This window comes from Pelophylax lessonae, assembly GCF_965119305.1.
Source record: "Pelophylax lessonae genome assembly, chromosome: 1".
NCBI lineage: Eukaryota > Metazoa > Chordata > Amphibia > Anura > Ranidae > Pelophylax > Pelophylax lessonae.
Window position 1 is genome coordinate 234816075 of NC_138768.1, and position 26770 is coordinate 234842844.

General features: G+C 47.2%; 1 protein-coding gene across 1 annotated transcript in view; it reads right to left on the reverse strand.

Annotated features, from left to right (window-relative positions):
* KNTC1 (kinetochore associated 1) overlaps positions 1–26770 on the reverse strand; it is a 792142-nt gene that overhangs the window by 115504 nt on the left and 649868 nt on the right. Inside the window, exons 52-53 of the mRNA XM_082256649.1 lie at positions 12459–12508; positions 10209–10287 (exon numbers count right to left, since the gene is read on the reverse strand). Coding sequence (XP_082112775.1) covers positions 10209–10287; positions 12459–12508 — 129 coding nt within the window. The remainder of the gene's footprint in view (positions 1–10208; positions 10288–12458; positions 12509–26770) is intronic.

Consider the following 26770-nt stretch of genomic DNA (forward strand, 5'->3'; position numbering starts at 1 on the left):
CGTCTCTTCAAACAACCACCGCACTCAAAACCGTGCGGCCAAAGGAAGAATCCGAGGATGCCATTACATCAGGTTTGTAAAATCTTGGGAAAGTGTGCACAGACGACCAGGTCGTCGCTTTGCACACCTGAGCCACAGAAGCCTGGTGGCGAAACGCCCAAGAGGCAATGACAGCTCTGGTAGAATGAGCCCTGACAGGGAAAGGAGTAACCTGACCCTTGATTGAATAGGCCTGAACAATCGTCTGTCTAATCCATTTAGATATGGTAGCCGCGGACGCAGCCGAACCCTTCCGAGTTCCTCAGGAAGGACAAACAGGGAATTAGACTTCCGAAAAGACTCTGTGGCGGACAGGTAAACACTGACTGCCCGGACCACATCCAAGGAATGTAAGGCAAATTCCTTGGGATGCTTGGGTTTCGCACAAAGCGAAGGCAAGACAACATCTTAGTTGAGGTGGAAAGCAGACACCACCTTGGGAAGAAAAGACGGATTGGGTCTCAAGACCACCTTGTCCCTATAAACAACCAGATAAGGCGAGCAGCAACACAGAGCTGCCAACTCAGACACTCCGCGAGCAGAGGTGACAGTCACCAGAAAGGCAACTTTCTGGGACAACACAGGCAGAGGTATTTCTCTGATGTTCTCAAAGGGAGGCTATTGCAAAACGGACAAAACCAAGTTCAGGTCCCATGGAGGCAAAGGAGCCTTCCTCGGGGGAGTCAGATGTGGCACCCCTTGAATAAAGGATCGAATCAAGGAATTCGTTGCCAAGGGACCTGGAAAAAATGGCCAAGGCCGACGACTGACCTTTAAACATGGCCAGCGCCAAACGCTGATCCACACCTTCCTGAAGGGAGGCCAAAACCCTCGCCACCGAAAAGGAGCGGGGAGGAAACCCTTGCTACTCGCACCAGGCAATATATACCTTCCAAGTGCGATGGTAAATTCTCCTAGAGATAGCTTTCTGAGCCTTCAATGAGATAGGAATGACAGCACGCGGGAGACCCTTGTCTCTCAAGACCTGGCTTTCAATAGCCACGCCGTCAAAGCCAGAGACTGTAAAGCAGGATGGAAGATCAGCCATTGAGACAGAAGATCGTCTCTCAGCGGGAGCCACCAGGGAGGCTCGACGACCATCCGCACGATGTCTGCGTACCAAGACTGACGTGGCCAGTCTGGGGCCACCAGGATGACCTGCACCCGTTCCGACGCCAACCTGCGGAGGAACCTGGATAACAGTTGAATTGGAGGGAAGGCCTAAATCAGCCAGGGCACCACCAACGCGTCCGTGGCGTCCGCCATAGGGTCGCGAGTTCTGGCCACGAACCTTCCCACCTTGTTGAGACGGGAAGCGAACAGATCCACGTCCGAAGTCCCCCACCAGGCACATAGGAGGCGAAACAACTCCGGATGTAGGGACCATTCTCCCTGGTGCAGGGTTTGGCGACTCAGGTAGTCCGCCTGACAGTTTTCCACACCCGGAATGTGAACAGCCGAAATCGCCGGAACGTGCGTCTCGGCCCAAGACAGAATCTCAGCCACTTCCTTGGCTGCCCGGGCACTCTTGGTGCCCCCTTGGTGATTGATGTAAGCCCCCGCCGTGGCGTTGTCCGTCTGAACCCGAACCGGGCAACCCTGAAGACGAGTTATCCAATGGAACAAGGAGAGCTTGATCGCTCGGAGCTCAAAGACGTTAATCGGCAAGGAGGCCTCCTCCGCCGACCACGACCCCTGGGCACAAAGTGAGGCCAGAACTCCACCCCAGCCCGACAAGCTGGCATCCGTGGTGAGCACCGTCCACAGCAGAGGCCCAAAGGACTTGCCCAGAGACAGAGTTGGCAACAGGAGCCACCACAAAAGATCCGATTTTGCAAGGAGGCTTAGAGAAATCCTCCTGTCCATCGACTGAGGTGTTCTGTCCCACCTGGCAAGAATCTCTGATTGCAGACTTCTCGTGTGGAATTGAGCAAATGGGACGGCCTCGAAGCCGAAACCATCAGACCCAGAGCCCACATATAGGCCTGTAAAGAGGAGAGATCGTTGTCCCTGAGGGACCTGATCTCATCCCGTAGGGTCCGGAGTTTGTCCTCCAGAAGAAAGACATTCGCCTGAGCAGAGTCCAGGACCATCCCCAGGTAATTGAGGCGAACAGAAGGGGTCAGAACCGACTTCTAAAAAGTTGATGGTCCACCCGAACTCCTGGAGTGTCTGGACCGTGACCGACAGGTCGCTCGTCAAGGTGGCACACGAGCTCGCTCTTAACAGGAGCTCATCCAGATAACCGAGGACCGCAATCCCCTTTAAACGCAGCAAAGCCAGCACCGGAGCCAAAACCTTAGTGAATACCCTGGGAGCTGAAGCGAGACTGAAAGGTAACGCCACAAACTGATAATGCTCTTCCGCCACTGCGAAGCAGGGATACCACTGATGACCTTCGTAGATAAGAACGTGTAGATACGCATCCTTTAAGTCGATGGAGGCCAAGAAATCCCCTGGACTCAACGATGCCACCACTGACCGGATGGATTCCATCCAGAACTTGTGTACCCTCACAAAGCGGTTCAGAGATTTTAGGTTCAGGATCGAACGCACTTTGCCCTCTTTTCCGGCCACCGTGAACAGATTAGAATAGAAACTGCAAAACCTGTCCCACAGAGGGACAGGCACAAAGACTCCTTGCGTGAGAAGATCTTGCACCGCCCCCTTGAGACCTCTCGGGAGTCAGATGGAGATTTGATGGGAAGAACCTGTCTGCAGGGCGAGAGCGAAACTCGATCTTGTACCCTGAACGAATCAGTTTGTGAACCCACCTGTCCTAAATTCGGGACAACCAGGGTTCCTGAAAATAACGCAGATGTCCCCCCACCCCGGAAACGGGTGAGGGCGTCCCTTCAGGAAGAGGCAGACTGGGCCGCCGAACCGGCCTGACCTGCCTTAGGTTTACCGGACCATGGTTTCTTGTGACCACCTGGGGTCTTGAAGGATTTTCCTTTATCCTGTGACCCGAAGGCACGAAAGGACCCACGATGAGCCTTGAAAGAAGGACCCCGACTAGCGCGCGCGCGGGGGGGGGGGGGATTTCCCCTTAGAGGCTTGGGGCAAAATAGTACTCTTACCCCCTGAAAGCCCCTTGATCAACTCATCCAGAGTGTCCCCAAAAAGATGACAACCCACATAAGGGACATCAGACACAGTCTTTTTGGAAGCATGGTCAGCAGACCAACTCTTCAGCCAAATAATGCGGTGGATCGCAAACCCAACCGCAGACAACCGTGCGACCAAAGGAGCCTCGTCCAAAGCTGCGTCACCCAGGTACATTGTGGCCTGGGTCATTTGATCCACCATGTCAAGGGAAGTTGGAGAGGCCTACTCCGCCACCAGGATGCGCCGAAGCACCATGGACCATGCCGTGACAGCTTGAGAGACCATTACCAAAGCAAACACTGGTTTGAGCAGGGAGCCCGCCACCAAGTACATGTGCTGGATCCTTGAACACTGGGGAGTTCTCCAAAGGAATCAAGGTGGATTTATTCAACCTAGAAACAGTGGAGTCCCACCTTCGGTGACACCGTCCAACGTCTGTCTACAGAATCCGCAAAAGGATAATGGTAATTAAGTCGCTTAGGCACCACCAGCCTATGTTTGATGCAACGTCAGTGGTCGTTCACTGTTTCGTGAAACTCCTCAGGGCAGGGGAAAACCTGATTCGACATCTGAGCTTTGTGGAACCCGAAGGCAGCCCGCTTACCTGACTGAGAGGGCTCATCCTCAAGATTTAAAGTCTCCTTAACGGAGCTAATAACGAAACAAGAAGATTGGCCCGCGGGACTTTGTATGAGGTACGTGCTCAGTGGCTGGAAATCAATGACATACACAGTATATGAATAAAACAATATAAGAAAAATGGATTTTTGTAAAATCTTACCGTAAAATCCTTTTCTCTTAGCTCATTGACAGACGTAGTCCTCGGTGATACAGCACCTTCGGGTTATGTTGCCTCCACAGGAGTAGGACTAGACAGGAAATGAAAAATGCTCTGGCCACACCCCAGGGGCAGTCCCCGAGGGTATATCCTATCTCTCTCCGCCACAGCAAATCAGTTATGTCACAAAAGCAGTGCTTAGAGAATTTAACCCAACCCAACTCAAAAACAGAGGGGCGGGTACTACGTCTGTCAATGAGCTAAGAGAAAAGGATTTTACGGTAAGATTTTACAAAAATCCATTTTTCTCTATCGCTCATTGACAGACGTAGTCCTCGGTGATACAGCACCTTCGGGAAGTCCCAGAGCAGTATCACAAATGAGGGGTGGGAAAATGGAAATCAAATCCAAATCTAGAAGGCCCAACCGGTGCCAACTAGAAGTTTACAATGCTCATCCTTAATGATGAGACTCAACAAAAAAAATTTTCAAACAGAAAAAAACCCTCGAGGTAGACCACCGGTCTCCTCAAATTGCGGCCTGCAAAACCTTGCGGCCAAATGAGGCATCCGCCGATGCCATCACATCAATTTTATAAAATTTTGTAAAGGTATGTACCGACGACCAGGTGGCCCCTTTACATACCTGGACCACTGACGCCTGATGGCGAAAGGCCCAGGAAGTACTGAGCGCTCGAGTGAAGTGCGCCCTAACAGGGAACGGAGGATTCCGACCCTTAATAGAATAAGCCTGTACCACCGTCTGACTGATCCATGTAGATATGGTTGCGGCAGACACAGGCAACCCCCTTCAAGGGCTATCCGTGATCACAAAAAGTGAGTCCGTCTTACGAAAACCACTTTAGGAAGGAAGGATGGATTCGGAAGAAGAACCACCTTATCCCTATGAACCACCAGATCTGGGGAACAACAGGATAATGCGGCCAGTTCTGACACCCTGCGTACAGAAGTAATGGCCACCAAGAAGGCCACCTTCTGGGAATGTAAGCAAGGGAATCTCCCTAATATCTTCAAAGAGAGGTTTCTGAAGAACCGACCACACTAAATTAAGATACCAGGCGGTAAGGGTGCGCACACTGGCGGAGCCAGATGTCGCACCCCCTGGATTAAATTCCGCACCAAGGAATGATTAGCCAAAGGTTTCTTGAAAGAAGATTGCTAACGCCGAAAACCTGACCCTTGATTGTGCTCAAGGATAGTTTCTGCTCAACCCCTTGTTGCAGACAGACCAAAATTCGGGTCACCGAATAGGTCTGTGGGGGAAATCCAATAGATTCACACCATGCAATATAAGACTTCCATGTGCTGGAAGTCGCTTTCCTTGCTTTAACTGGAGGTAGGAATAACTGAAGCTGACACTCCCTTGTCCTTCAGTACCTGGGTCTCAATGGCCAGGCCATTAAGCCAGCGACTGTAAAGCAAGATGGAAGATCGGTCCCTGAGACCGCAAATCCTCCCTGAGAGGAAGTCTCCAAGGAACGTCCGCGACTAGCCTCGCCAAGTCGGCGTACCAGGCTCGACGAGGTCAATCCGGAATTTCCAGAATAACTGGAATTCCCTCCACCTCTATCCTGCAAAGAAGTTCCCGCAGCAACTTGAGAGGATGGAAGGCATGCCGTAGCTGATACTGCCCCCACGGGGCGATCAGCGTTTCTGCTGCGTCCGCTAGAGGATCGTGGCGCGAGCTACAAACCTCCGCACCTCCCTGTTAGGCCAAGGTGCCAACAGATCCACATCCGGGATGTCCCAATGAAGGGACAGCTAGGGAAAAACCTCTGGATGAAGAGGCCATATGCGATTGGATCCGAATTGGGCTGCTCTAGAGCTGCTCGATCCAGTAAATCAGACAAAATCTGATAGCTCTCAGTTCCGATACCCTTATTGGTAATCTGGATACTATCGGAAGAAATGACTATCGGAGACTTCCTGGTCCGCTCGCTCAACCGGATCCGATTGTCCAGGGAATCGGAATTCTGATTCCATTAAAAAAGAATCTCCTTCAGGAGAATTCGGGTATGAGACTGGGTATACGGTACTGCCTCTAAGAAGGCCACCATCAGTCCCAGCCAATTGACGGACAGCAACATCCGAATCGTTGACTGAACCTTCTGGAGTTTCCCAGCAAGGAGAAACTCTCTTGCCCAGGATGTATCCAACCTTAGGCCCAGATAGTTCAGTCTCCTGGTGGGAACCAGGGATGATCTTTGGGAAAGCGAAAAAAACGCTGATGTCCTGCGATGATGGGGATATAAAGATAGGCATCCTATATGTCTATGGACGCCAGGAAATCTCTTTGATGCAGGGAGGCCACCACTGTACGGATGGACTCTATTTCTTCCCAAGTCCAGATTTGGAAACACCTTGCCCTCTTTCCTGGGCATTGTGAATAGGTTCGAATAGAACCCCTGAAACCGTTCAATGTTAGAAGGAAAGAATCGCACCGGTGGAAGTGATCGAAACTCGATCCTGTGTCCTCCAGAAACCGGTGAAGACATCCCCCCCCACCCCAGAGATGGGTAGGGGCGCATCAGGCTATATTCTTCAGGCTTGGCTGAGCCGGACTCTTTGTTTACCCGACCAGCGCCCTTTGAAACCCCTCTAAAGGGGCTTTGGAGGGTTTCGCCTTATCGCCCGCCCTCGCGGAACGAACAACTCTATATGAGCAGAAAAGGAAGGTCCTCGTTAGTTACGAGGTCTTTTTATCCTAACAGTCTGTGGCAAGACAGCAGGTGGTACCGTCTATCCCATAAAGAGGAATTCCTCAAACGGATAGCACCTAGCCATGCGTTTGGAAATAACAGGGGTTCGTTTCAAAACGACCCCATTTGGGTAAAGGAAAATCCTTCGCCCTTTTGGTAGGCTAACAAGTACCAAAAAGGAATCTCAGTCTCAGCTACCTCTGCCGGTGTAACCTCAAGACTAAAGGTTTCCCGGACGGACACAACTAGTGCATCCACCACTCTTGTGCTATGGCGGAGGCAGAAACGTGCTCCTCACTGCTGAGGAGATATTACCTGAGACAACAGCCCCCTAAGAGGGACCTGCAACTGCATTGACCAGTTCCGAATCCGTATCTGAAGTATCTGATAAACAATAGGGGTAGGCGGGGGTTGCTACTTGACCCCCGTCCCTGACAGGCCACCTCCACCCGGGATACCAAAGACTCCAAAACTGCCGATAATGCATTAAAAACAAGTGGGGTACTGGAGGGTCCTGCGGCCACCTTGAGGGGATCAGGTGGGGATACCTATGCGGCAGGGTCAATGATTATACAAGACACTCGCCAGCGACAAAAAATGACAAAGTAAAAAAAAAAAAAACTTTTTTTTTTTTTTTTTGTGTCCCCCAGTCGCAACAGCGCCCCTCAGTGTTACCTGCCTTTTTGGACCCCACAGAGAGAGCGACAGACCCCAAGGCTCATCCCTGATGCACAGAAGTTTTCATCAGCTTGCTCAGTGCTTGTCTTGTTACAGACAGGAAGTCTTTGGCCCTATTTCCTGGGTAAAAGAGGCGGCTCCGCCCCTTAACACGCCTGCCGGCTCCTCCCCCTGGCTCCATGAGGTGTTTGAGTCACCTCAAACATGGCCGCCCCCATGCTGGAGACACGAGGCTACACCAAAATGGCGGCCTCGTGCGATCTACCAGACAATGGTGGCGGCCTGCACAGAATAGCGGCATGTCTGCAGAAGGATCTCGGCCTCACAACCCTTCACCCTCATGGTGGTCAGCGTGGTCGGAGGTACCGGACCCTAGCGGGCCGTATGCGGTCCGTGGCCGTCGGGAGGCATCTGCTTAGCTGGAGGAATGATCTGGAATGCAGTATACATGTATAGACATCGCCCTGTGGCTACTGACAGGTAGGATACCTTATACTATCACAGTAAAGTTCTAGTACTGCCACTGACTACAATCATTTACACATTTTTACAATTAGATTGTCAGCTCCCAAACCAAGCCTCCTGGCTTCTTGTACACAAAAATCACACTCAATTAGGGGGATCTGTGACATGTTGTAGGATAGAGGGGAACCCATCCTTACCATTACAGAGAGGGGCCCGCGTTCACCACAAGACCCGTCAAGGGGAAAGGGGGAACATACTACTCACCATACCGGAACCAGGCGGGCGCCAACTCCTGACAGTACCCCTCTCCACCGAGGTAGGAGGGCTGTCGACCAATATGGGCGCCGTGACTCATGGTCTTTGGCGTTTCAGCGAGACGTTTAACTCGCAGGGTCAGTCCCCGTCCAGTGGGACTATGTCGCGGCCGACCCAGCGCGGAGCTATGGCCTGCATGCGCTCGTAGGCTGAACTGGGGTGACCACTGGATCTCAACATCCCGCCCGTCACCCAGTTCAGCTTTCTTGCTTGAAGATCTCACAGGAACACTGGAGAAAAAAAAAAAGCTGTCTTAAAAAATTATTTTCTAAGAAAAAAATCCTGCCAGGACCGAAGATCCCAGCAAGGTATCTAGGTCCTTACTCCTGACTAGACAGAAAAAAACTGATTTGCTGTGGCGGCGAGAGATAGGATATACCCTCGGGGACTGCCCCTGGGGTGTGGCCAGAGCATTTTTCATTTCCTGTCTAGTCCTACTCCTGTGGAGGCAACATAACCCGAAGGTGCTGTATCACCGAGGACTACGTCTGTCAATGAGCGATAGAGAAAAAATCTTATATTGTTTTATTCATATACTGTGTATGTCATTGATTTCCAGCCACTGAGCACGTACCTCATACAAAGTCCCGCGGGCCAATCTTCTTGTTTCGATATATATTTTGGGATGGAGGAGTGCTTTGGTGGGAACCAGACCATTACCCTTTTGTAACGGAGCTAATAAGTGCATCCACTGCTGCACGTTGTCGCGCCGCCGTTGAGGAAGACTCTTCCTCCTCCCCATTGGAATGCGAGGACTGGGACCCCTCAGGGGGGACGTTGTCCGTGGCAACCAAATCAGGCTCAGAGTCAGAAGACAGAGTGCATCATCAGTTTTTGGGAAGTGCGTTCAGACATCAGCAGATCCACTTTTGGACACCAAAGTCGCAAGAGCAGCAGATAATGAGGCCATGGAAGAGGATTCAGGAGTTCCTGAAGCACCCACCAGGTCTGCGGGAATTTGCTATCCTGGGACTCCATTTTGCAGAACATTTTTTTTTTGGAACGCAGGCCCTTTAAAACGGCGGTTCCCATGGTCCCCACTGCAAAGCTGCACCGCCCGTGGAGACCCTACAAATACAGCTATAGCCACAAGAAGAAACAGTTTTTGCAGGAAAATGCCAGAAAAAACAGGTAAAATCCCCCCACAGTGTCACAGTGTACTTGTCAACCACACGCTGCTGCAGTGAAGATGAGAGAAAAGAGGAAGTGACCTCACGCACTAGAGGCCTATGCCCGCCCTGAGCCACAGAATTATGGTGCCTGATAGAAACCTATAGGAGGAAGCACTGGCAAAATGGCCAACGCCCTTACTAGGCGGTCGCCCACAGCAAAGATGGCGCCAAAATGATGAGTTAAAATGGTTGCTGTCCACACAAAGAGGCCAAACAGCCTGCCTTTACCCGGCTGTGCGAAAGAAAAAAAACACAGTCGCTGGCCACCAAAGGGAACCCCAGAGAGTACCCCTGGGATGCAGCAAGCCCCTACACCCCCCAGCCATAGCAGAGTTCATCGCAGGGTGCCCCCAGCAGGGACAGGGAGGAAGGGGGCTGCACCAACCGACCAGGAAGGGGATCCCACAGAAGCCACCTTGTACTGCCATCCCCCAAGAGTGGGCCCACAGAACACCCCCACAGATAGTAGTCCCAGGGACACAGGGGTAAGATCACTCACCAGTGTAGAGAACGCGGGCACCACTCTGATACAGAACATCTCCCACCCTGAGCGGGGGTGCCGTCTTCCAGGAAAGATGCTAGCAACTTACGGGCATTCTGTTTGTATATATATTATATATATATATATACACACATATACACACATATATATACATATATATACACACACACACACATAAATAAAAGTGCAAAAACTTTTTGAAGACCCCTCGTACACACAAACACGCACACTAATACACCTCTGGCAGATGCAGCACATGCATAAGGCATGAAGTGGGGGTGGGGAGGGAAGGGTACTGACAAAAAGTATAAAAATTGACATTTAAAGTTCTTTCAAGGCTGGGTTATTGTAAATTGTGTTTAAAAGTTCAGTTATTTGTAAGCTGCTGAAAAGTTTTTTTTTTATAATGATGAATCAAATCAAATTACTTACAGAAGTAGTAGAAGTTGCAATTGCATACAGCATTCTAGAACTGAAATCTACAGGGTATGGTTGGAGAAGATGTATAACTCTGCAAATAAAAATATTTATTACACCTTTAAAAAATGATTAGGAAACAAGCATGAACTGTAAAGCTATACTGATTCAATGCATTTATGGTGTACGGCAGTGACGTAGAACATAGTAAAAGTTATCAGGGTGCAAATATTTTTTGCCAATCTACAAATCAAAACCAACAATCACTGTAAAATTTAGGACTTCTATAATGTTTACTACTTCTACAGAACACAGCATACGTACTGCACTAGTAAGAGTTTACAATAATTGCCTCAAGTTCCTGTTTAGACTAAAAAAAAAAAAAAACGGATTTTAATATTAGGCTGGTAAAAATCAAATACTTTATGTTCAAACAAATAGCTAATAATATTCTGACTTGCTTTGATTATGTGATGTATGTATGTGTGTATATATAGTCTACGGTTAGGGTTTGTCGATTAAATGGAGCTTTCTGCAACAAAAGCCTCAGAAACGCTACGTTTATTTTTAGTTCAACCCAGCAGGTTAGCTGTGCTATTGTGTTCGGACAGCGGGGATATCCCACCTGAATCCACCACGCCATAACACTCCGGTCAGCATACCTTTTTCAGTCATGACCCTTCGACAGAAGTCGGCTGAACTGCCAGGTTTTGTTGGGCTGTCATTCTGTTCCTACATTTTGGCTTGAACCTTTTCTTCTTGACCTCAACTTTGCTTCATATTATTCTGCCGCCTTGACCACTATGTTAAGAATAAATACTTCCTGTTCTTTGCTTAAAGAATGTCACTCTGCCAAACAATTCTTTGACATTTTGTGAATGATCAATAGATGAGGAAGTCCCAAAGCACCAAATTGTCCACTAGGAAATTCATGATTCCTTGCACATGTCTCTGGTGACAATGAGGTGGCCGTTTGGGAGTCTATGCTGCGATGGAGCATCCCTTGCACTCACAAAATGAAGAAATCCACATGCAGGACATCCAGGAAGGTCTGGAACTTGAGGAATGGCACTCGATTGCGCAAGCAGCCTCGAGGTCACTCATCAACACTTCCATTATTTAAGCAAACTTTAAAGTATTGTTGAGATGGTACACGGTGCCGGCCAAATTGGCAACCTATGTCCCGGAAGCTTCACCTATGTGTTTTCGGGGCTGAGGTCAGGAAGGGACAGCATATCACATATGGTGGCAATGCCCCAAGGTGAGATGATTTTGGATCAGTCTACAACTTAATATTTACCCTCACTCAAATCAATCTGATGGGATGCAAAGTGGAGGAAGCTTCCAAAAATCTGAGACGACTTCTTACTTTTATATTTGTCTCTGCTAAAATCACTATAGCCAGAAACTGGAATTTGGCTACTAGAACATTTGACCAGCTCAAACATAAGCTTTTCCCGGCTTATGAAAATCGAATGGTTATCAGCAATCCTAAACTACAAAATGAAGGTATTTGAAAGGGTCTGGGGTCCATGGATCAGATACTTACCCAATGATCTTGGGTAGTATGCCTCCTGGGGGTGAGTGTTAGAGCGTGGGGTCTTTTCACTTCCACCCCTTTTTCCCTCCTCTTATTCCTTCTTATACTTTTTTCTTTGCTTTACTTGTGTGATTAAAATATATGGGTTATGCAATCTTTACAGTCATGGTAGATTGTACGTTTTCTCCCTATGGTGGAAGGGACTTGCATTTCCGAATGTAGAAGGAGTACCCTGAACTACATCAAATCAAAGGGCTTTCACGAAAATAATATGATAAGCTGTGATTATTGGGGTTTTTACAATCTCTTAACAGGCTATAACTGCAGGACAATAAATGGTTGAGGATACCATCATAGGCTTGCAGTTATGTGATTCAGACGTGATTAAGATAGGCATTCTAGAGGGGGTAACCCTTAGCTAGTGTGGAGCCTGGGTTTAATACACCTTCTGTTCTTCCATTGATGGATAATAATGCAAACTTTTCTGCTCTTGTCCTAAATGCACTTCATGTTGTGGAAATTGCGTATTGTTTTAAAATCTTTGTAATTTCTTTATGCTTTGTCAAAAATTTTCAATAAACATATTGAAACCGAAATTAAGAAACCCTACTTTGCGAAGACACTTGTTTTCATATTAAAACCGTACAGTACATCAACTGTACGGTTTTAATATGAATTGTCTCAGTGAAAAATAGCAGATGAAGCCACATTCCCATACAACATACCTACTGAGGTCTTCATCCCCTTGTACATCACCAAATACATCTTTGTCTTTCTAGAAAAAGAAGATGACCTATATTACTTAAAAATGCAAGTGTAAATAAATAGCAGTCCGTATGTAGCTTCAATATGCCAATGAAACAATTTATTGTTCCTTATGCTGACAACAATGAAAATAGAACTACAAATCAATATATTTTACCTCTATATTTTTACAGAATGTCATGGCTGACATTATGGTAATAAAGTACAAATTGAGGGAGGATTTACTAAAACTGGTCCTTCTCAAACACTTTAGCTTCTGGGATCTCAAAATGCAACTCCTTCGACCTTTTTCCCTTCCCATAATCAGCTCTACAGTCCTATCTCTATCCATCAGTATGTTCAGCTCTAGAGGCGGCTTTTCCTGTCGCTGCAGCATTACTGGTAATTCCCACCATCTCTGTGTAGATTCACTTAACAGTTTATCTTTGCGGTTTAGATGCTCAGTTCCCTCGATCCCCGCCCTCCCACCTCATTGCCTAATCTACCCTTTCCTTTTCATGAGGTTCTATGACTTTCTTCCTGACATCCTCTGTCCAGTCAAGTCTCCATGGTGCTCCTTTTAGCTCCATGGACTTCTCAGCAATCCACTCTGGGTACCTCCAACATTTTTCTTGTGTATAGCTCCAGTGCAAGCTGATTTGGCACTCCAATCTCTAGGTATCTCTACCACTCTCCTCCTGTAAAGCTCAGTCTTGGCTGACTAATTTTTCAGTGCCACTCCTCCTCTATGCTTTTCCTTTTAAACAAAGCTGAAGGAAAAACTCCTTACTAAGTCTTTACTGAAGAAATAGAGCAAAGCAACAAAAAAGGTGCTAGCAAAATTCTAAGTTAAATAAATGCATCTTCCCAAAATACTATAAAAAAATGAGGCAAGCTGGTAGTAGTAGGAGGGGTAAGGAGAAAGATAGGATGTGCCTAAGTGCTTAGAGCAGGTGGAAATAGGGGGAGTGATTATTGTGGGGAAAGGAATAGAAATAATATAGATATGTTCAACAGAAACGCTCCCTTTTAAGGAATCCAGGAGATTTTGGTTAGGTCTGTTTGACTCCTGTTAAAACTTGATGTAGTAATTTGAGTTGATGTTTAGAAAGGCATAGAAGGTGAAGAAATGAATTGAGAAGTCCACTAGTTCAGAAATAATCTAAAACACTCTCTCCCAGAACTGTCCTGCTACATGGGAGACTCCAGTTTTTATGCAAGCAATAAAGAGATCACAGAGAAAAGATGAGAGGGACCTGTACTCCAAGATTTAGCATATACAGGTATCCTAACATTTCTATTATCTTAAATGGTACAGGACACAGGAATTTCTTTGACCATTGGATGTCCCCAAGCAATAATTCAAAGATAGGGAAACAAATTGCTGAAACAATAGCACGAAGCCCATAGGAAGACACAAACAAGCAGGGTCAATGAACCTGGACAGACAGTTTACAGCAGAAGCACCTAGGAGCTGAACCACACATTAGCAGGGGCTCAAACAGCCACCTGACAAATTCTGACCTTACCTAAGGTAAATTGTAAAATGTTTGACATGTCATCAGACTGGAAGAATAATAACAATCAAACACAAGGGAGAAAGAGCCCCAGGGATACAAGAACCCGCTTCCAGGATAATTAACGCCCATGTAACTTAAGAAAAGAAAGGGGCCAATGCCAGAGGCAAACAGAGAAACAAGGCAACTTCTTACAATAAGAGCTCACATGAAGTGAAAGGTGTTAGGAAAAGAATAAACAAGGTCGAACCAAGACCTGCAGGATAGCAGGGCTAAATGTTTGGCGATTGTTGCAGGATGAGAAAAGAGAAAAAGTTCTGGGATGAGATTCCCTATTGTCACACAGGGTGAGATCTACTTCACATGATAGAGTGCAGAGCATAAAAGAAGTGGGCTGCATACCCAAAGGAAGGAAGGGAGCACAACCTAGATGTTGGGATGTGCCTTACTGGTGATATCAGATGCCAGGAGAACTCTCAGCAAAAATCTACGAAACAGATTTATAACTAGAGACGCAAGCAAGTCCTTGGGTACCTACAAACTGCATGTGGTGACGGAAACAAACACATAAGGGGAGCGTCGAGATTAGACAACAAGACATTTTCCAGTACTAAGCTGAAGAATGGAGTTAACTGGTATAATAAAAAAAATATAAATTTAAAAAAAATCTTGTAAGTAGTTAATAGAGCACAATAGCTTCACAGCCTGTCAAATGAAGGAAGAGCATATCAGAGCTCAAGACAGAGTTTGAGGGTTTTACGCCAGGAAGATTTGTAATATGGCAATAAGGAGTAAAAGAGGCTCTAGGCAGTGGCACTAATCTCTACATATAGGGAGAAGCAAAGTCCCTGTGACTCCGCACAGAGAAAATCAAGCTTGGCCCGTCTCGCCCACCAGCATAACCTGACATAAGTTCTCAGAGGGAAGACCAAGTGTGCCCATGAGAGTATGTTCCTGCCCATTGAAGCAGACAGACAGAAAGTTTGTGCTGAAGGAGAACATTAGTATTAGACCCAGGTTCCCCAGACAGCATAGCTGGAGGAGGAACTTGAGACTAATACAGGATCAACTGAATGACATAAGTGTAGGCATCAGCATTTTGGCATATGGTCCAAAGGATTAGGCTCAAGAGCCATGTAGTAAAAAGTCTCCAAGGCATCCTGGCATATGAATGTTCAGGGCATGATGAAGGGTCCAGTAAAATAGTACCAGAGAATGTGGTAATTTTTTTCAGCAATGTGAGAACTTCCTTATTGTGTGAATAGATGGGGGTAAATCCATTACTCAGTGTTTGCTTGCTGTTTGTAAGTATAAAACACTGTTGAGGTTGAAAACATCTTGTGTGAGGTATCCAGTGGCACATCTATGGAGGACAGGCAGGGCCGGTGCAAGACTATTTTGCGCCCTAGGCAAGACCAGCTACTTGCGCCCCCCCCCCCCCCCCAAAAAAAAACATTTTAAAAACAGGGTCACTGCACTATGGGTGAGATGGGTTTTTGGGTAGAGATGCATCTGTGGTTTCACTGGAAAAAAGATTGTCTCTGCATCCTTGGTGTCACTGAAATAAAAAATTCCCTGCATTGGTGGTTTCACTGGTTCACTGGAAGAAAATAATTTCTCTGCATCCATCATATATGATGTGCACCAGTAAATTTAAGGGGCTTGGGCGGTAGGAAGCTGCCAGTGGGGTACAGAGGGGATGAAGATGACAAGGGGTGGGATGGTAGGAAGATGACAGGGGGGATGAAGAGGACAGGGGGTGGGATAGTAGGAAGCTGACAGTGGTGTACAGGGGGGAGGAAGATGACAGGGGATGGGATGGTAGGAAGATGACAGGGGGGAGGAAGATGAGAGGGGGTGGGATAGTAGGAAGATGACAGGGGGTGGGATGGGGGGAAGCTGACAGGGGGGATGAAGATGACAGGGGGTGGGATGGTGGGAAGATGACGGGGGGGGGTGAAGATGATGGGGGGGGTGAAGATGACAGGGGGGATGAAGATGTCAGGGAGTGGGGTGGTAGGAATTTTACATACATCCCCCCCTACATCTCCATACACCCCCCCAGCTTCACAAACCCCTCCATCTCCATACACCCCCCCAGCTTCACACACCCCTCCATCTCCATACACCCCCCCCAGCTTCACACACCCCTCCATCTCCATACACCCCCCCCAGCTTCACACACCCCTCCATCTCCATACACCCCACCATCTCCATACACCCCCACCCCCAGCTTCACACACCCCTCCATCTCCATACACCCCCCCCAGCTTCACACACCCCTCCATCTCCATACACCTCCCCCCCTCCAGCTAAACACACACCTCCATCTCCATACATCCCTCCATCTCCATACCCCCCCCGGCTTCACACACCCCTTCATCTCCATCCCCCTAGCACCATACACTCCCCTCCTTGCAAGTTAGTATTAGTTATAAACATCACAGACCTCAGATCAGAGTGGCGCTGCTGCAGAGAGTGGAGAGCTGCTCCCCGCCTCCTCTCCTCTGTGTACTGTACAGGAAACACACAGGAAGGGGGAGGGGTGGGTTCAGTGCTCGTTTCTGCTCTGCACTGACACAGGCAGCTGGGGAGAGAGACCAGCTACCGTGTGTGTGTAACTCGCGGGCGGCGTGCAGGAACCAAGCCGCCCGCACCGCCGTGAGCATTCCGGGACTCAGCCCTGATTCTCCGGGGATGATCCCGGCGAATCAGGGAAGCTTGGGAGCGGGAGGTATGGCTGCGCCCTAGGCGGCTGCCTTGTTTGCCCAGCGGTAGCGCCGGCCCTAGCTAGTCTAGCTATTGCAGTACACACAGTGGCAGGTCTGAAGGAGACCATGCAAAAGCCAAACTGCTGTAGTAATTTAGGTTTAGAGGTTTTAAAGGCGTGCTGGGGCATGCATCCCTTAACAGACAGGAGTTCCTTGGAAAATCCTTGTTATCCTTCCTAAAAGAGAGGGAGATGACCACCCTTTATGACCACCTGTAAAGCTGCAAGGAGGTGTAGAAAATCACACTACTTTTTTTGAAGCAGTAGGTAGGAAAGTGTAAAAGAAGGAAATAGAGAGAGGACAGCAAAGAGGAAATTGATTAAGGCCAAAAAGTGCTTAAGTTGTTAAAAATCGTACATGTACAGGAAAAGTGACCTCCCCTGAAGAACCCTTGGGAACAGGGGATGGCAACCTAAATAATGCAGGAAAATTTTCTGTCACCAAGGTCAAGACAGGATAGAGGAAGAAAAAGCAGGATAGTCAACTGAAGTTGAGAGGAGCAATCTGGCAAGTCACAAGAGCAGAAGTAGGAAAAGGCTTGAGACACATCCCAAGGGCTGAAAACATGGAGGATATGTCATGGTGCAATTGTGCAGTAGGAGCTTCAGGTTATGAAAGCAACCTCCTCAATAGAGGGGGAATATTGACCAGGAACCTGAGTGCAATGAGGAGGAGCGAATAGCACCGAAGTGAATAGCACCTACAGAGGCCATACAATCCCTAATGTGTTATACGGATTAGCTTTTGACCAAAACATTGTGGTGAAGAAAGGTGTTAGGAATGTACCTTGACACCTTTTTAAGAGAGTATCATGGGAACAAAACCTCAAAAGCTCTACCAGAAGGGAATATGGGGAACTGTAGCTGCGAAGCAACAGATGCTAGAGACAGTTACAGAAGGCCAATCTTCCAAACCTCTATGTTTTTTTTTGGTTATTAAGGGTTTAGAAAAAAAAAAAAAATCCAACACTTTAAGCAAGGTCAAGAGAAAATTCCAAGCTGCAGTGGATCCTTCTAATCCTGGCAAACCTTCCTCCCTTAGGGCTAGTTCACACCACATGCGTTCCAGCATCCAAAACGCATAGAAAGTAGATTACATGGTTTCAATTGCATAATTCACACCAGTGCTTGCAGTTCCAGTGCGTTTTGGTAAAAAAAAAAAAAAAAAAAGTCGGAAATGCTGCATTTTTTCTGCACAGAAATGTACTGAAATGCGGTAAAATGCATAAAAAATGTATTAAAAATGCACCGGAACGCATAAAAACGTAAAAAAAAAAAGGGCATGCAAAAACGTATCTGTAACGGATCTGAGAATCTTAGATTTCAGAAATAGTGAAAGCTTCTGAAAAAGGGAAGACATGGTGGTGAATTCTGCTTTATTCAGACAGGATGCGTAGTGTGAGCCGGAAGAGGGGGTTAAATCAGAGTGCTGGAGCAGTGTCTGTGGAAGACCTTGCTACAGAACAAAGGAACCACTATTTATCTGGGTTTCCTCAGGGCCTTGGAAGCACTCATCATTGTCTATGTCTTGTGTTACCGCACAAAATCCTCCATTGCTAGATAAAGGTCTTCCCCTGCAGGGGTTGCCACGGAATGGATGTGGATGGAGGGGGGGAGAAGACATGTCTTATCGAAGGGAATTGCAGCACTTCAGGCACTGAAGTCCAATGGCTGTGCCTCTGAGGAAGTCAGCAACATATGGTGTGGCAAATGATCAACTTGAGTTTTTGGCAGAAAATGGTGTCTGGGGGTGCTCAGCTTAAAGTCTTATAAGCGCTATGTCAGTAGCCGAAAAATAACTTCAGCTATGGGGGTAAAAGGACAGTTACATTTTAGTAGGTAAACACTATAAAACATTTCCTATAAGGCCAACAGTGAGACAATAAAATTAGAGACTGACACATAGAATGAAATCCCCCTACACCTGTGCCTTATAAACTGATTGCGTGCATGGCACTGTGGTAAGTTCTATAAGATAGGGAGGTAGTGTACATTACAAGATGCCAAGAGTGTACATATAGACGTCAATAGACAGACAGGAACCATTATGTCTAAGGGTATAGGGAGAGACTTGGTCTTACCATGTCCAAGTTCCCATCCAGGGTCCAGGCTTTGCCGATCACGATGGGTATACTACTCACAGAGGAGTCTGGGTGCAACAAGAATGGAGCACAGCCCTGGACCTGTATAGCACCCTGAGGCTAACTAACTTGTTGCTCCACGTAGCAAGCTGAGCACCAAACGCAGGATGCAGTGCCTGTCGCAAATATTACAGGCCCGCCCCAAGATCCAGCTACAGTTCCCCAAAGTGTACACTGGGGGGTTACCAATTGGAATTGGCTAATGAGCCTCAATGGCAGTCAGATGTTGAGGGTACTGTCAGTTGGACCAGTTGCGGACCACCCACCATAGATATACTGCAGCAGGGCGGCCGCTCTGTGCCAGATCACATACCTAGTATGTGATCCATGCTCCCGGATAGGGGGCATGCCCGCCCACCAGTGCTGTGATTCGATCCAGCACCGATTAGTCTTCAGGTCCAGGACAATGATTTTTGGTCTGGACCTGCTGATCAGTTCTGACTAAATCACAGATCAGCATGTGCCTGTGTTTACAGAAAACAACGGACTCTCCTCTCCTGGATCCTTTTTCGTTTCCAGTGTGAGAAGAGACAACACACTGAGTAAAAGCAGCACACAAACACAGTAAAACACCTAGATAGGCACATTTAACCTCCTGATCAAGTTTACCCTTTCACTAACCCTGTCAGTGTCAGGTACAGTGTACAGATTTTTAACTAATAACTATATTAATGTTACTGCATACGTTGGATATCGTTAGCGTCAAACCAAGATAGCGTCAGTTTGCCGTCACATGTTCCCAAATAAACTTTAACCCCCTGGTTGCCCCCAGTTATCCATTTCACTTTCCTGGCACAGTATTTTTAGTAAAGTGTACAGATTTTTTTTTCTGATCACTGTATTAGTGTCACGGGTGACGCCAGATGTGTTAGCATCAGCGTCAATCCCAAATAGCGTCAGTTTGCCCATCACATATTCCCTAATAAATTGTAACCCCCTGATCGCGCCCCCCCCCCCCCCCAACTAAATCTTTCACATTATCATAAGTACAGAGTACAGATTTTTTTTCTGATCACTGTATTAGTGTCACGGGTGATGCCAGATAGCATCAACATCAATCCCAGATAGCTTCAGATTGCCTGCCACAAGTAGTGTCCCGTAGCCGACAAAAATTCAAACACAGGCCCGTAAAAAGCCCATAGTGCCCTTCCTGATGCACTTGCAAGTCCTGATTGGCAGCCCACAGACTCTACACCACCTGTACTTTCTCCATTCACTGGCCAACCTGGAATTCAGATGGAAACAGTAAATTTAACATCCCTTGGTTTTTTGGAGTTTTTTTCACGGAAGATCCGTACAGATCAATTGTGGCCAAAGCAATTTATACGCCGAGCAAATTATTGCTGCAAATCTCAATGCTAACCTTGCCAGATAATTTGAATGGAAACAAATTTAAAGCAGTGTTTCAGTCTATATAAAAAAAAAAAAAATTAAGGTCAGCAGCTACAAATCAGATACTCTGCGGGCAGAAGTAATAGCTAGCCACCAAAAAGGCAACCTTATGAGACAGTGTAAGCAGAGGAATCTCCCTAATGTTCTCAAAAGGAGGTTTTTGAAAAACAAATACCAAATTAAGATCCCACGGAGGTAGCGCGGATAGCCTCAGAGGAGCCATATGGCGAACCCTTTGAATAAAAGTGCGAATCAAGGCATGCGTAGCTAAAGGACGTTGGAAAAACATGGCCAAAGCCGACACTTGGGCTTTGATAGTGCCCAAAGCCAACCGCTGTTCAACCCCTTTTTGAAGAAAGGTCAAAATCCTAGCCACCGAGAAACGGCGAGGATGCACCTTCAGCGATTCCCACCATGAGATGTATGATTTCCAAGTACGATGATAGATCTTCCTAGAAGTAGAATTTCTGGCCTTCAATAAAGTAGGAATCACAGAATCAGAAGACCTCTATCCTTCAATATCTGGCTTTCAACAGCCACGCCGTTAAAGCCATCGACTGTAAAGCAGGATGGAAGATCTGCCCTTGAGACAGCAGATCTTCCCTGAGAGGAAGTCTCCAAGGAGCATCGGCAACCTGCCTTACCAGATCTGCATACCAAGACCGGCGAGGCCAGTCTGGGGCCACCAGAATAACTAGAACCCCTTCCACCTCCATCCTGCGCAGAAGCCTCGGCAGGAGTTTCAGCTGAGGAAACTTATAGATCAGTCGATACTGACTCCAAGGAGCCACCAGCGAGTCTGTGGCGTCAGCCAGAGGATCATGAAACCTGGCTACAAACCTCTAAACCTTCTTGTTGAGGCGAGAAGCTAACAGGTCGACGTCGGGTGTCCTCCATTGGACACACATGAGGTGAAACACCTCCCGATGCAGAGACCATTCCCCCTGATCCAACACCTGATAACTCAGGTTATCCGCCTGCCAGTTTTCCACACCTGGGATGTGCACTGCAGAAAGAGCTGGAACAAAATTTTCAGCCCATTTCAGGATTGGACACCTCCTGGGCCACCAAGACACTTTTGATGCCCCTTTGATGATTGATGTAAGCCACGGCCATGGCATTGTCTGATTGAATCCGGACTGGACAACCCTGTAAACGATTTGTCCAGTGACTCAGGCAAAGCTTTATCGCTCCGAGTTCCAGAATATTGATCGAAAGTTTGGATTCTTCTACTGTCCAGGACCCCTGGACACACAGTTTACCCAGCACTCCTCCCCAGCCAGACAGGCTGGCGTCTGTGGTTACCACAGTCCAATTCAAGGGGAGGAAGGACTTGCCCTAGTGTAGTGCTAACGAGCGAAGCCACCATAGAAGAGCAGTTTTTGTGTTGTGACTCAACCGAATCATAGTGTCCAAGAACTTTAGATCTTTGTTCCATTTGACAAGAATTTCCCTTTGTAAGGGTCTCGTGTGGAACTGAGCAAACGGAACCGCCTCCAAGGTTGACACCATCAGACCTAAGGCTCTCATGCAAGTTCACAGAGAGTACAGATTGCTGGATAGCAGAAACCGAATCGTCCCCTGCAACTTTTGCAGCTTGTCCGAGGGAAGGAAAACCCTCGCCGAAGCAGAGTCCAGGAGTCAGGCCCAGATAATCCAGTATTAGGGATGGTACCAGGGCAGATTTTTTGAAATTGATGTTCCAACCGAACTCTTGCAGAGTCCGTACAATGATTATCAAGTCATTGAATGTGTGTCTGCTCTTAAGAGGAGATCATTCAGGTACCCCATTACTGCAATCCCCCATTGTTGCAGTAATGCCAATATTAGAGCCAACACTTTGGTGAAGACCCCGGGGGCGGAGGCGAGACCAAAGGGTAACGCCCACAAATGGATAATGCTCCTCTCCTACAGCGAAGCAAAGAAAACACTGGTGTCCAGCGTAAATAGGGATGTGTAGATATGCGTCCTTGATGTCGATGGAGGCCAAAAAGTCTCCTTGGTGTAGAGACGCCACTACCGTGTGGATGTACTCCAATCTAAACTTCTGTAGCCGCACAAAGCAGTTCAGAGCCTTGAGGTCCAGGATTGGACTAACTTTGCCTTCTTTCCTGGGAACAGTGAACAGGTTTGAATGGAACCCCTGAAAGCGTTCCCGAGAAGGAACCGGCACAATCACCCCTTGCGACAGCAGATCTTGTACCGCCTCTCGTAGATCCCTTAACCGGTCTGGAGATAGACGTAGATTGGACGGGAAGAACCTGTCTAACGGTCAAGACCAGAACTCGATCTTGTAACCCGATTTGATCAGTTCAAGGACCCATTTGTCCTGAATCAAGGAAGTTCATGGTTCTGGAAAGAAACCAAGGCATCCCACCACTCCAGATATGGGTGAGGGTGTCCCGTCATGCAGACAGGGGATTTGTCTGCAGGTGTGGATTGCCCTTTTCTTGGAATACCTGACCATGTCTTCTTGTAACGCCCAGAAGACCTAAATTACTTAGATTCTTTCTCCTGCGTGCCAGAGGCATGAAAGGGCCGCCCGTGGGCTATGAAATAAGGCCCCCGTCTATTATGTGGTGGCTTGCCCTTGGTGGATTGAGGAAGAACAGTACTCTTCCTGCCTGTGAGTCCTTTGATTAACTCCTCCAATGAGGAACCAACCAAACGGTCTCCCGAAAAGGGGAGATCTGATAGAGCCTTTTTTGAAGCCTAATGCGCAGACCAGCTTTTTAGCCACACCATGCACCTGATAGCTACCCCAACCCCAGACACTCTGGCTACAAGGGGGGGCCACATCTAGTGACACATCACATATAAATAGCAGGGCTTGGACCATCTGGTCCAATAGCTCAGTCAGGCCCAGAGAGAGCTGTTCCATTTCCAAGTCACTTTTTTAGTAACTTTGCCCATTCCATTATAGTTTGGAACACCAGAGTGAACACGAAGATCGGTTTAAGTATTGAGCCTGCTATCATGTAAATAATGGGACAGAGACTCAATCCGTCTATCCACAGGGTCTGTAAAGACTGGGTACTCCTCGACCTGGACCACAGTAGATTTGTTCAGTCTGGAAACCGGATGGTCCACCTTCGGGGGTACGGTCCATCTTGCGGACACAGCATCCGCGAATGGGTAGCACCTTTCAAAACGCTTTGGCACCACTATCATCTGTTTAATGCGCCCCCCACTGTTTGTTAACCATTTTGTCAAAACATTGCGGACAAGGGAAAACCTTGGCCGACTGCTGGAATTTGCGGGTGCCAAAAGACAACAATCGATATGAAGGAGAACAGGATCGTTCTGCTATGTAGAAAAAAACAATCTTCAAAAGGAAGAGGAAATACCTGGGTCATTCACTAGAGTAAAGGCCTAGCTGCTCCCTGCTGTCCAGCACTCCAAGAAAATGCCTGCCCAATGCATTCCTATGGGGAAACAACAAAAACATGGCCGCCCATGCATTTCAATGGGGAAGTTTGCAAAATGAGGCTGAATGATTTTACAGAAAAATGGCTGCCCCTACGGCGCGCCATGCGGCCTCTAGGACCCTCTAAGGGGTCCAAAAGATAAATGGCATCGGGCAGGGACCCTCACCAGGATTAACACCACCCCCAGTGGATCTGCTATAGCAGCCTTGGCGCGTCCACCCCCGAGGACCCCCGTCGATGACTGAGGTAGGGATCGCCATGACTGGTGGTGAGGGAGGCCTTGGGGGATTCTGGTACCTACCGAGAGGCCAGGGGAAACGAGGGGTACCCGAGGGTCCGACTTTCCCAGGAAGGGGCCCACATCCACCCCGAGACCGCCAGAGTTATGGAGGGGACACTTACTCACCATACCAATGATATCGGGTGGGCACCACTCCGGACAGACTGCCTTTCCACTTGGGGTGGGGGTGCTGACGGCCAAAGGGTACGTTGTGACTCATGCAAGGTCTTTTACTCGTGGGCCAGCACCGTCCACTGTGTCAGGACGAGACCTAGCGCTGGGAAATAACCTGCACACGCTCGCTGGCCGGGCTGGGTGACCTTAAGGATCTAGAATATCCAGTCCGGCTGTTGATTGCAATTCTCTCAGGAACATAACTAGCTAAAAATTTTAATTTTTAACAAAGGTTCCTTTTAAAATAAAAAAGAAAGCTAAGACCAAAGTCCCTGCCGGGAACTAGGTCCTACTCCTAAACTAGGCAGAAACAAACTGAAGCCTATAGCAGAGTGTGTGGGTGTATGCCTGAAGGGACTGCCCCATAGGCGTGGTAAAGATTTTTCCTACCTAGTGCCCTACTCCTGTAGGGGCAGCATAACCCAATGGTCAAGAAGAATATGGACTTGCGTCTGTCAATTAATGACAGAGAAAAAATAAGTGCCCCCGTCCCCGCATGCAGACGTGAACGCATAAGTAAGTTGCGCCCACATATGTAAACGGCGTTCAATCCACACATGTGAGGTATCGCCGTGAACGTTCGAGAGAGAGCAACAATTCTAGCCAAAGATCACCTCTCTCTGTAACTCTAAAACAGGTAACCTGTAAAAAAAGTTAAAGCATTGTCTATGGAGATTTTTAAGTGTGACATGTTCGGTATCCATTTACTCGGCGTAACATCATCTTTCAAAAAATACAAAAAAATGTAGCTAACTTTAGGGTTTTGTTTTCTTTTAAATTCATGAAACTGTTTAAAAAAAAAAACAAACAAAAAAAAACACGCGTTTGAAAAATTGCTGCACAAATACTGTGTGACTTAAAAGTTGTTGGGGGTTCTGAGTAATTTTACAGCAAAAAAATGATTTTTACATGTAGGAGCAGAGTGCCAGAATTGGCCCAGTATGGAAGTGGTTAAAGGGTGCCTTGACTGAAAAAAGGTTGAGAAACACTGCTCTAATATCATAGCATGGACATCACTGACAACTGAGTCAAGTGCTCAACCTGAGCATCCTTTAACCACTTTCAGACCGGAGGATTTGGCTGCTCAATGACCAAGCCCAATTTTGCGATTCGGCGATGCGTGACTTTAATGGACAATTGCGTGGTCGTACGACGCTGTACCCAAACTAAATTGAAGTCCTTTTTTTCCCACAAATAGAGCTTTCTTTTGGTGGTATTTGATTACCTGTGCAATTTTTATTTTTTTGTGCTATAAACAAAAAAACAGCGACAATTTAAAAAAACAAAAAAAAAAAAACAATAATTTTCACATTCTTTTATATGAAATTCTCAAAAAAAAAAAAGTTTTTTCTGCTACATATTTTTGGTAAAAAAAATTGCAATAAGCATATTTTAATTGGTTTGCACAAAAGTTATTGCGTTTACCAACTACGGGAAAGATTTGTGTTATTTTTTTTTTTTTACATAGTAGGTGAGGTTGAATAAAGACAACAGTCCATCCAGTTCAACCTGTGTAGGTGTGTGTAGCTGTAATCATCTCGCATACCCCTGAATGTTCTGATCCTTGAGATGTACGTCTAGTAGTCTTTTGAAAGCCACCATACTACCTGCAGAAACCACCTCTTGTGGTAGGGAATTCCACAATCTTGTAGCCTTAACAGTAAAGAACCCCCCACGTTGCCTGAGGTTAAAACGCTTCTCCTCTAATCACATTGTATGCCCCCGAGTCCTCATGTAATCCCTTCGACTGAACAGCCTTTTTTATAAGCCTAGATCCCCATTGAGATATTTAAAAATTGCTATCATGTCCCCCCTCAGGCGTCTCTTCTCCAGGGAGAATAAATCAAGCGATTGCAGACGCTCCTCATAACCAAGGTCCTCCAATCCCCTAATTAGTTTAGTTGCCCTTCTCTGGACCCTCTCCAGCTCCAACACATCCCTTCTGAGGACTGGTGACCAGAACTGGACAGAATACTCCAGATGAGGTCGGACCAGAGTTTTATAAAGTGGAAGGATTATAGTCTTATCTCTGGAATACATCCCTTTCTTTATGCATGCTAATATTCTGCTAGCCTTGGCAGCTGCCGCTTGACATTGCATGCTGTTGCCTAGTCTATCATCAACCAAGACTCCCAGATCCTTCTCCATTTTTGATTCTCCCAAGGGTTCCCCTCCTAACGTGTATTGTGCTTGTATGTTTCTAGTCCCCAAGTGCAGAACCTTACATTTCTCCATGTTAAACCTCATTTGCCATGTCGTTGCCCATTCCGTTATTTTGTCCAGGTCATTCTGTAGGACATCTGCTTCATGCTGTGCTGTTATTGCCCTGCCTAATTTTGTGTCATCTGCAAAAACTGATATTGAACTACTGATCCCGTCCTCAATGCTGTTTATGAATAAATTGAACAAGGTTGGTCCTAGGACTGAGCCTTGGGGGACCCCGCTTACTACCTCAGACCAGTCTGAGTATGCGCTGTTTATTACCACCCTTTGGACACGTCCTTTTAGCCAGTTCCGTATCCAAGAGCAAACCCTGCTGTCCATTCCTGCAGACCTTATTTTAAAAATTAAGCGCTTATGGCGAACTGTAT